Genomic DNA, 12,011 nt, shown 5'->3' with positions numbered 1-12,011 from the left:
GCTGAAAACTGTCTAATGTGATGAACATAATTTCAGCAGCTAAAAGCAGCACTCTGCAAACATTTGCCTGATGTTATTCTTAGTGTGGAAAACCATAGAAAATATTTTTATTTTCCATAAAATCTTAACTGGAGTTATGCTTGGAAAAGATCCCAAGCAACATAAAAACAGGACAAGAAAAATTGAATGTCACTGAAAGAGCTGGAAATACTTAGTTTGGGTTATGTGCTTTGTTGCCACCTAGTGGAGTAGGGAGTTGTTGCCTGTCTGGGGGAAGTGAGCAGAAGGTGCTGGTTCCTTGCAGAAGACACTGGTGTGACCCTCTTCTCTGCCTCTCTCTTCCACCCCAGGGCAAGTAGATGGAAGTCAGGCTAAGGAGGTTTCATTGTTTCAAGTAAATAAGCCTGATGGTCAATCCAGGGGCTCCCTTATTTCTTGGTGACATGAAGATGGCATCATGTCCTGGCTCTGGGGGACATTAGAGCCCCGAGGAGGGGGCCGATCCTAAGTGTGTCTCCCCATCTCTGCAGGAAGAGAGCTGCTGGTTCCAACTCACCTCGGCAGGTGCCACTGACCTAAGGCTAAGAGTACATACTTCACTGGGCTAAGGAATAAATTAATACATGTAAACATCCTTTAAAACAATGCCAGGCAAGCACTGAGTAACTGATAAATGGAAGCAAAATGCCTGAAATATTCCATGAGGATGAATATTATAAACAGAGGTCCTGGGTGGCCTCTCTCATACAACCAAGGGTGTTCCCTTAGTAGAGTTTTGGCAGCTACCTGGTGGGCATCTCTCCAGGTAACCCTGCGTGTTTGCAGCACTGCAGGTTATAGGAAGAGCAACTCGGTAAGGCTCCTAAAGGAAGTCACTTGTGACAACCCCTCGTAGCACAGACTCACTGAGAAATAAACTGGAATTCTATACCAGATGCTGTGGGAAGGGACTGTGTGTATCTTACCAGTGATAAATAAGCAAACAAAGCAAGCCCACGGGATGGAACAGTGGTCGGACACCCAGGCTCTGTTTCTGAACACCGATGGCTTCAAATCTCAGTTCTGCTCTTTCTGGGGGTGTGACTTGGGGCATGTCAATTTACTTAACGTTCAGCCCTTATCTGTAACCCAAGGATAAAGTAGTACCTGCATCACTTGGAGTTTTTGTGTGGGTTTAAAAGAGCTCAGGCACACGAAGTATGTGACAAAATCAAGCGCTCAGTAAAGGCTGGCTGTCATTACTGCCCACTGTCAGTTTCTCCCTTTTCACTGTTTAAAATTATACTTCAAAGGGCAGAGATGACAAATAGGTTTTCTCTCATGGGTCAAGGGTGGTCAACTGGTTGTGCCTGCGTGAAGCATGAGGATTTAAAGGACTGAAAAGCACTGGAGTCTTATCTTAATACAGTAGCAAAGAGTGTAGCAATTGATTAGTGATGTCCGCCCTGGGTGCAGGAGTCATCAGCGGTGCTAGAAAAGCCATTTCTGCTACAGAGAGTTCCTGACTAGATGTTTTAGAGCCATTCTCAAATCACTGGGCAGGGATGCAAAGAAAGCAGTCCTGATGAATATGCTCTGGGTGTGAAGGGAAGAGCTGGGAATCAGTCCCATCCATCATTTCTGGAAGAGTGAAGTTCTGTCACTAGAGATCTGCTCTCTGATGATGTCCATCCTTATTAGGGTTTAGGACATCAGAGCGACCATATTCTGAGTCAGAGACAAGGTCCATCTGCCACGAGGTACCACGCCAACCCCAAGGATGGTACAAGGGAAAGCTGGAGAGTCTGGGTTCTTTTTCTACCTGGAGACATCTCAGACCACCCTGGCCCAGACCCCACAGGGGTCTTATTCATCACACACTTAGATCCATCCCTGGCCCAGTTCTACCTACTTGCCGCACTCTTTGCAGGGGAAGATGGTGGTGGGGTCTGTTTCGCCACTGGTGGTGCTGTGGGAGGGTGAGCTCTTCACCGAGCAGTACCCGCTCTGGGCACTGCCAGGCTTCTGCTTCCCAGAGGGAACAGCGCCCCGAGCTTTGGTCACCTGGTTGGTGCCACCGTGGATGCGGGCGTGGCCGTTCAGTGCCTGCCGGGAGCTGAACACCTGGGGAAGAAAGGGAGTGACATGACATCTACAGTCCTGAAAAGGAAATTAGGGTTATTAGTTACTCATTGGTACAACATGGGATACTTGAAACAGAGTCTAATGACAAGGCACAGGGGTTTTACATAAGCAAACTCTGGGCAAATGCCACAGAAAGCAGAGATCAAATACCACGACCACAAATGCTGTGCCAACAACAAATCATTGTTACGATCAAAGACTGGGGGCTCAACCCAGCGCCTCCAACATACAGGGAGGTCATTGGGCCACCTCCCCTCTGAATGCCTTATTTTTTCCATCTGTAGAATGAAGGGGTTTGGACCAGCTTTCTAACATTTTTTTTCAGCCAGAAACTTCCTCCCACTTTTTTCCCTTTATTTTTCCCTCCTCTTTCCTTTTTTTTTTTTTCTTACTTAAAAAATCTTATTCAAAAGCTCAAAGTTATAAGCAGAGGTGCTCTGGCTGAAAGAGACAGCATTCCAGAACTGGGTCTATTTGCTCAGTTCTATCTCCCCTAGGAATCCCTAGAACCCTAAGAGACACAGCTCTGAAAACACTGATTAGCCTCTCTGCTCTATTCTACATTCTAAGCCCCAGTCAGTAGTCCAGTGCTGAAGCCACATTTCAGACCCCCAAATTTCACTGCAGAATGATAAAAAGGGAAACGACTCAGTCTTTTGAAGCTTGCTGTAAAGCATTGTTTCCCAACCTCAGTATTGCTGACATTTTGGGCTGGATGACTGTTTGTTGTGGGGCTGTCCTTTGTATCATGGGGTCTTTAGCAGCATCCCTGGCCTCCACCCACCAGATGTCAGGAGCACCTCCCTAGATGTGACAAAAATGTCTCCCTCTGGACACTGCCAAATGTTCATGGGGAACGAGATCATTCCCCAGTGAGATTCACTGCTGTAAAGGGAAGTGATCCACCCCCTGAATTCCTAGAGCCCTGACTTCCAAATCGCTAAATGCACCAGCTAATGCGAGTACTCACTGAACCACCCAGCCACAGAGAGTTGCTGTGTTAAGTTCATGAGTTCTGTTTATAGTCTTGCAGGGAAAAAAATCTTTAGTTGATTTAGCAACCAAAACTTCCATGGTTAGGCAACAAATAAAACCAACACACTTCTTTTCCCCTGTTGTTTTTTTGAAGTGACGAAAAAACATTCATCCCACTGAGCATTTTTGATTGGGTAAAGTAAAAGATGATTCCCCTCACAGGAAAGAATTTACTGTAGACCCAAACTGTGAACTGAGAAAGCAACCAATTTCTAAACAAATTCACCAAAAAGACCGTCATTTAAAGTCACTTTTTGAATGGAAGTGTTCTATACAGTACGGTAATGATGGAGTAAAGCATCTAGGTCTTTAAACATCAAAGACAGAAACAAGCTAGCAATTTATGTTCTCTTCAAAGGCAATGCAAGATGTACATATCTTTTTTTTTTTTACTTCTTAATTTTTTTCTTAGATGTGAATCAAGTAAATTTCAGCTTTAGAGTCTAAAATATTTGAAAGACTGCTGCTGTCTTCATCTAAGTGACAGACTCAATAAACAGCATTCAATACACTCTGGAAAAGAGTGTTATCCTATGTAACACACAAGCAGAGATAAGCACTAACTTGGGGGAAACGGCTTCATATGAAACGAATCATATATTCTAATTTTTTTTTGCATAATACCTCTAGAACTTGCCTGTACAGCTGTGTACAGCTTTAAGAAACCTGATTTGGGAAAAGCTCAGCAACTCAGATGAGTAGGAGACCACTGGCCTGGAGAAGGAAATGGCAACCCACTTCAGCATTCTTGCCTGGAAAATTCCATGGACAGAGCTACAGCCCATGGGGTCGCACAAGTCGGTCACAACTGAGTGACTTTCACTTCACAGGAGACCAGTGGATGACTGACAGTCCAAAGTTAACAATTTAAAAAATATATTCTTCAAAACACACAGTGAGTCTTTTATCAGCCAGTACAGATTCTGTAAGGCTTTGGCACTACGAATGATCAAATGGTGAATTGCTTTTATTTTAGCAAGATGATGCTTCTAACGTACTTATTAATAAGAAGTACTAGGTTAAGTAATTAAACAGACACGCTTTCAGCCTGTTTACATGATTAATTTGCTTAGTAAATCTTTTTTTTTTTTTTGCTTCCCTCAAAGAGTACAAAGATAAACTTCAGCCAGATCTTTGTAATTATGCCATAAAAGGAGACTCCTTCTCTGGGGGCTCTCCCACAGCATTCCAATGCATGTTTCCAGGACAGCTCAGAGCAGTGGGGAGGCACCACGAAACAGGAAGTGTGAGTTCTGGAGGCCAAGGCCTCTGCAGAGCCTAAATCACCTGCTTCCTGAGGCCAGGAAAGGACTTGCGTCCTCTGAGCAAGTGGCACAGTGTTTGACTCTGCTTGACTCCAGAAATATCTGTGGGCCAAACAAGTAAATGGATGAAAGAAAGAAAAGCATGGTCAAGTGGATTCTCTCTGCCCAGCTTTCACTGCTGGAAGAGCACCCTCCTTTGTAAAAGGCATCATCTCTTTAAGCCGGCTGTACGCACGGCTCTCACCAGTCCCAGAGCCTCGGAGGACATGGAGACACTTACCGCCCCGCAGTTGGGCATTTCACAGATGAAGGAGCCCGAGGGCTGGCCCAGGGCCTGCAGGGGCGGCCCCTCTGCGGGAGCCAGGACCGGGCCCTGCGGCGGCTCCGGGGACTTGGGCAATTCACTCTCCTCTTCTCTTGTGGATTTCCTGTCTTCTTCCGGATCCTCCTCCTCCTCTACCTCTTCATCTTCTTCACTCGTCTGGTGTTAAGGGAATACAAGAGAAAGGGGGAACCCCCCCAAATGACATTTTTAGTAATGAACAGAACCCAGGGGCCAGTGAAGGAGAGAGGGCCTGGATGCTGGGGCTGTGTCGGCATCTTTGTGCATGAGGGAGTGGCTGGCAGAGACTTCTCAGGAGGGACAAGCTTGGTCACTGGACACCTGGAATTCTGAGAGCAACCAAGTTCCCGAGGCCCACTCTGGGTCCCCTCATCACTTATCAAAAAAAAATGTGCTACGGCAGACAGGAGAGATTTTTCTATGTAGAGTTTCTCCCCCTTATTGGAGACCAGCAGAACATGACATCGACCAAAACCCAGGCAGGCTGCCCCACTTGCAGCTGCTCTGCCTTCCAGGGGAGTGAGAAGGGTTTTCAAGCAGAAATGACACTGTGGAACTCCGCTGGGCAGAGACCAAAGCCCTATCATTATTTTTTTTTAAGCTTACTACTTATTTTGGCTGCACTGGGTCTTCGTTGTGGCTCGAGGGCTCTCTAGTTGCAGGCTTGACCCCTGACCATGGATCAAACCTGGGCCCCCTGCATTGGGAACGTGGAGTCTTAGCCACTGGATCACCAGGGAAGTCCCCATGTTTGCTTGTTTAATTAATTTATTTTTAATTGAAGGATAAATGCTTTTCACTATTATGTTGGTTTCCACCATACATCAGCATGAATCAGCCATAGGTATACATATGTCCCCTCCCGCCATGATTTGTTTTCAAAGGCTTTCTATCACACTTCCTTGCAAGACACCCGAGATATTGATTTGACCTTTGGCAGGCACATGACCCACAGCATTCTGATGTGCTCTGTTCTTGTCAGAATATAGGATCAAAGAGTGAACCACAATGGCTCTGACAAGGGGCAGAAATGGAAGGGAATTGGATATTTCCTTTTACTTCTCATGTTTTTTTGTTTGTTTCTGGTCACAGGCTCTTGAAGAAATGCCTTTCAGAGGCACTCTATGAAAAAGAACAAGATAAATATTTCTGTGAATAATTATCTTCTCTGCAACTGTGTTGCCTCCATCTACTTCAGAACAGCAACAAGATGAATTACGCAGAAGATCCTGACCATCCTTGAAGTCAACAAGACAGTTAAAGGAGCAGCCTGGAGGAGGCACTGGGGGCCTGGGAGGGAGGGCAGGAACCTGGGTGGCTCTTTTATTGAACTGAGTGCCCTATTTTGCAATCTCCATCCTCATGAAGAGGCTGGCTGAGGAGGGCTTGCTCCTAGGGCCTAGAAGGACTGAGGACCAAGGATGCAAACTCTGTGTTCCAACAACCTCACTTCAGCTTCTGTTTCACAGCACTTCATGGTGTGTGAAGTGCTTTCACACTTGCTATGTCACTGGATAGACTGTAAACAGTCCGCCTGCTTAACAAATGAGGAAACAAAGAGGGGTCGGCCAGCTGCCTCCCACCCTGATGGGTCACTGGTTTCTACTGGGCTCTCTGCACACCCACTGCTTGAAGCAAGTGGGCTCCAGTTTGGTTCACTCTGGCCAGTGATGCAATGCTGGTTGAGCCTATGAGTCTTAGAACCCGGAAGCCAGACCCCTGGGATCCAGACACCACCAGCTTTCTTTTTCCAGTCTGGATTGGAGATGAGAGTCAAAGACAATCCCAGTAATGTGGGCATTTAGCACGCTCCTCACTCCTTCCGTTTTAGCCTTATTTAACATGGTGTATGGGGCGTCCCTGGTGGCTCAGATGGTAAAGAACCTCCTTATGGTGTGAGAGACCCGGGTTCAATCCCTGAGTCAGGAAGATCCCCTGAAGAGAATGGCTACCTACTCCAGTATTCTTGCCTGGAGAATTCCATGCACAGAGGAGCCTGGCAGGCTACAGTCCATGGGGTTGCAAAAAGTTGGACATGACTGAGAAACTAATATTCACTGACTCACAGTATGGTGTATATGCCTATTTGAGACCATGTATTAATAGGGTATACTTAAGAAGGTATCCCAGAAGGCAATGGCACCCCACTCTAGTACTCTTGCCTGGAAAATCCCATGGACGGAGGAGCCTGGTAGGTTGCAGTCCATGGGGTTGCTAAGAGTCGGACATGACTGAGCGACTTCCCTTTCACTTTTCACTTTCATGCACTGAGGAAGGAAATGGCAACCCACTCCAGTATTCTTGCCTGGAGAATCCCAGGGACAGAGGAGCCTGGTGGGCTGCTGTCTATGGGGTTGCACAGAATCGGACACGACTGAAGCGACTTAGCAATTAGGATTACTCAGTAATGATTACATTTGCTGAAAGACTTCAGTGAATTCAGATATAGGCTTAATCTATTTTACAGAGTGATTTGTGGTATAAACTTACAGTTTCTTACTAGTTTAGAACAGACAGGTTGATTTCACTTAAATGGCCTTAGTCTCATATGAATCCACCACCTTCGAATCTCAAGAATTTCAGGTAAAACCATGTTATGTCAGACCCCATGGGTTCACTCCATTCCTTTACAGAACTGGAACTTTGTGGTGTCAAGTATCAGGTTATTAAGCAGACCAGGGCCTACAGCTCACCATTTGAAGTAAATTACACAGTAACTTTCAATGACAATGGCATTTATTTCATGGCAGTTGTTATAATTACAATTTTCTCACCATGCCATTGTTTGGGCTTAAAAGCGCTTAGAAAAAAAGTTCCATAGAGCCATTAAATAACAGACTAAATTATACTGTCCTGTGATTATGTATGTCTCAGGAATGCAGACAGGTTTTAATTCAAATGGCAATCTATGCGTGTTCACAAAATGATTTATCATCAAGCCAAAGGGCTCACCAAGGTGACTAATAGATGCAAAGACGGGATGAAACCCTAACATGTAGGACTCTGTATCAACAAGTTGGCCATTTCCTGATGTATTGTGAAAAGGAAACATTTGGTAATATTCCAAACCTGGTAGAAAGGTAGGCAAATACAGGGCAGACAGATGGTCATACAAGGGGCTCAAAACTTTGAGAGTCCAAGTAAGAATTTGTTGAGGAGGAGATTTTTATTTCTCAGGCCTGCAAATGGCATTGGTATTATGAGAAATTTACAAGTTAAAACACAGACGCTCAACAATCCAAATTTCAATGACACAAATTTGAGTGTTACAGTCACCAATGAAAGATGTTGGTGATGACAACACACTGAAGGCTTGCTTTGGATCAGGGACTACACACACACACACACACACACACACACACAGCTAGTTCTCACAAAATCTCTGCATATTTTTTTTTCTTCTTATTTTTTCCCTTTTTTTTTTTTTTTTTTTTTGCGGGGGGTGGCAGGCAATGACATGCAGCTTGCAGGATCTTAGTTCTCTGACCAGGGACTGAACCTGGGCCCTCAGCATTTTGGCAGTGAAAGCATGGAATCTTAACCACTGGACCACCAGGGAATCCCCTACAAGTTTTTATTTTTTAAACAAGTAAGAAATTTGCCAGAGAACTGATTTTCCCAAGAGCACACAGCTGGTAAAGAAGCTGAATTGAGATTTAAATCCTGTACCATCTGATTGTAAAATCTCAGCCTCTGCTCCTTGCCTGCCTGCACATGTCCACAGACACACATCTGTCCATCTGGGCATGGCTTAGATTTTCAGTTCAAACAAAGAGCTTTTAAACCTCTCAAAACTATTAAAACCAACTGCTTTTCTGTGTCAAAGGGAAGAGGGATGTTTCCTAGGCCCTTTATCAGAGGACCCTGCCACAGGTAACTCAGGCTGGGGACCTGGCGGGGCTGTGCTCTTGGTGCCCTGACTGCTGTCTTCCGAAGTCAGTTACATTTCTCAGCTGGTTTCTTGAATTGAGCTGAATTTTGCTCCTAGTCAGACCCACAGATTCACCCTGAGTTGGGGCAGGAGCCTGGGCAGGAGACAGGACAGTGTGGTCAGCACTTCCCTCCCACCTTCTCAGCAGAGCACATCTTGGCCCCCTCTTCTGCCCAAAAGGGTGGGAACGGAAGGCGTGTGATGGTCTCAGGCCAGAAGTCAAGTCACCTGCGAGGTGAGCGATATGCTATGCTGACCTCCTGGCCCCTCAAGAGCAGTCACTCCCCATCCTCCTTCATCACCCTTCTCCCTGGGAAAGTCCCTGAGCTTCGGCCTGTGCTCCTTCCAGGGGGAATACAGTCACCTGTCCCTTTAATAAATTACCGAACACACATGGTCAGGAGAGCTACCCAGGTAGGCCCTGAGGACCGAGAGCAGGACCCCCTCCTAGGATGGTGCTTCCTACACCCTCTCTGTCCTTGCCTGGTCCTCGTTTTTATCTCCACTTGGAAACTTATCCTCAGAAGGTGGACTGTGGGACTTCCCTGGTGGTCCAGTGGCTAAGAATCTGCCTGCCAATGCAGGGGACATGGGTTCGAGCCCTGATCTGGGACGATTCCACAGGCTGCAGAGCAACTAAGCCCGTGTGCCATAATTACTGAGCCCACACGCTCTAGGACCCATGTTCTGCAACACAAGAAGCCCCTGCAATGAGAAGCCTGGGCATCACAACTAGAGAGAAGGCCCCTCTTGCCACAACTAGAGAAAGCCTGAATGCAGCAACAAAGAGCCAGCACAGCTGAAACAAACAGGCACTGAGTCACCTATGCACGTGGCTTTTTGTTCTCTCTAAGCTCACAGGCCACAGGTGTGGCACACCTGACCCAGCTTAATACCAGCCCCTGGCAAATAATCCCAAGAAGGTGGGGTGCCTCGAGTGCCATCTTAACCTTTCCTCCTGGGTCTGAAGCTACACGCTGGCTCAGGCCTTTCCACCCACCTGCGAAGGCCTGCTGGCCCCAGATGGCGCCTCTGTCTCCAGTAGTGACACCGTCTTCAGCAGCCCTCCTCTGTTCAGAACCCCCTGGTTCACTCCATCTCCTCCCGGGGAGCTCATAGAGGGATTGCTCCCATGACCCAGAGTGACTCCTAGCTGGGAAAAATTTTCACTCATTCACTCAACAAACATTTACTGAGTGCTGATATTATGCCAGGCACAGTCCTGAGCACTTGGTAATACCCAAGCCAAAGGTCTGCCTTAGGAAACCATATCCTCTGATTTTGCTCTCCTCCAGAACATGACTCTGAACATTCCAGAATTGGAAGGGACCGTCCAGATTATCTAAACCATCAGCCCTATTTTACAGGTCGGTAAGCTTAGGGGCCAGGTCTTAGGTCTCCCAGGCCGGACGTCTTGGTGCTTCCTCATTTACTGTCTACCCCCTTGGAAAGCAGTGCTCTGTGTGACCATGGGCAAGCCCCTTCCGCTTGCTGGGCCTCAACCTTCTGCCTGAGGACTGGAAGAGCTGGATAAGAGAGAATTCCTGAAGGTCATATCTAATATTTTCTGGTTCTCACCTCACAGTGTTTTAAAAGACCTGAAGTTCACGGTAAGTTTTCTCTTCGGGTATGCCACGTCTTCCAAATGGTAACATATGTCCTGGGGCAGGGGCCAAGGCCAGTCAGCAGCTCTGGCTCACCCACAGCACTACCGACACAGCGAGGACTCAATTTCTTTTAGCGGACTGAACCAGAAGAGATCACGCTGCTTTTTTCAACATTAGCCACAGATGAGAAAAAGGCTATTCAGATATAAGGTATCACTACTTAAGCCAGTCCAGCAACAGTCCTGATCACAAGAATACTGCCGTCTCTCATCAAATGAAGGGCAATACCATTCTATTCTACAGATGTCTATTTTTTTTTTATATATTTGAGTCCACATATAACTGTATATATGTGTTTATATTTGGTAGCTGGGATCAAATTCTTAGTTAGGAACTCAGGCTTTGAAACCCTAACCACTCCAGGTGGTTTTACTTCCTAGAAGGCTCAATGGTAAAGAATCTGCCTGCCAGTGCAGAAGACGCAAGAGATATGAGCTTGATCCCTGGATTGGGAAGAACCCCTCGAGTAGGAAACGGCAACTCACTCCAGTATTCTTGTCTGGAGAAGTCCATGGACAGAGGAGCCTGGCAGGCTACAGTCCAGGGGGTCGCAAAGAGCTGGACACGGCTGAGGCCACATACATGCATGGATGTTTTTACCCTTCTGTAAGAGGATTAGCATTTGCTTGCTTCTGAGTGTTACACAGGGGAGTCAGTCCCAGACAACACACTCACCAGCCTTTGACCATGGCTAAGTTACCTAGGCTCTGTGCCTCTGTTTCCTACCTCATAGAATCGGTACGAGGAGTAAATGAGTCATCATGCATCAAGTCCCTCCTAGTACAATGCCTGGAACGTATGGAGTGCTACGTGTAAGAGTCTGTGATAGAAATCAACCTGCATATGTGCTAGGAACACTTATGCATGGATACAATTGGGAATGAAAGTGTAATTGTAAATTTCATGATATTTATGAATTTGAAACCATTTCCTTAAAGGCTGCAGACTGGAGTTTAGTAATCTGTTGTAAGACGTAATTTCTACATACACGTACGTGTTTTCCACAACATGCAAGATTTTCCTTGGCTATGGATGCAGAGAAGAGAGTTAACCACAAGGACGAAAGCAGTAGCCATTTCCAAAGCCACAAATAAGGGGTTTGGAGAAGATTTCGTTCTTGTGACGCCTTTAGTAGGTTCTTCATCTTCATCTGCAGACAACTTTGGATTTGTCTGCTAATGAAGGAAACTGATATTAAGGATAAATGGTGATGTGAGGACCAGATTAATCCACACACTGCTAACCAGCTCGCCAATGACGGAAGGTTCCTGGCGCCATCTAGAGGTCAAAGCTGCTTCTTGCGCATGCTTCATAGAAGCTGTGTAAAATCCCAGAACCTGCGTCTTCCTAAGGCAGGGCTCCCCAACCTTTTTGGCACCAGGGATCGGTTTTGTGGAAGAGTTTTTCCACAGACTAGGGGTGGGGTAAGAGGGGATGGTTTGGGGATGATTTAAGCACATTACATTTATTGTGCACTTTATTTCTCTTATTATTACATCAGCTCCACCTCAGATCACCAGGCATTAAGATTCCAGAGGCTGGGGACCCCTGTTCTAAGGCATGTTAGTTCTCTGGTGAGGAGAACTATTGTGGAGAGATCGGGAAGGGCTATCCCAGGACACCAGAGTGCCTCTTAAAAACCACAC

The 12,011-nt window shown here is 46.3% G+C and overlaps 1 protein-coding gene across 7 annotated transcripts in view; it reads right to left on the bottom strand.

Annotated features, from left to right (window-relative positions):
* TRERF1 (transcriptional regulating factor 1) overlaps nucleotides 1-12,011 on the bottom strand; it is a 204,792-nt gene that overhangs the window by 1,813 nt on the left and 190,968 nt on the right. For 4 of the 7 annotated variants that reach the window (XM_018039088.1, XM_018039092.1, XM_018039089.1 and 1 more), the window contains 2 exons: nucleotides 4,705-4,905; nucleotides 1,892-2,139 (listed from right to left, as the gene is read on the bottom strand). In XM_018039088.1, coding sequence (XP_017894577.1) covers nucleotides 1,892-2,139; nucleotides 4,705-4,905 — 449 coding nt within the window. The remainder of the gene's footprint in view (nucleotides 1-1,891; nucleotides 2,140-4,704; nucleotides 4,906-12,011) is intronic. The other 3 variants (XM_018039094.1, XM_018039091.1, XM_018039093.1) reach the window with 1 other exon arrangement.

Source organism: Capra hircus, chromosome 23, assembly GCF_001704415.2.
Source record: "Capra hircus breed San Clemente chromosome 23, ASM170441v1, whole genome shotgun sequence".
NCBI lineage: Eukaryota > Metazoa > Chordata > Mammalia > Artiodactyla > Bovidae > Capra > Capra hircus.
Note: the sequence above shows the minus strand (reverse complement) of the source record. Positions and strands in the feature narration are given on the sequence as shown.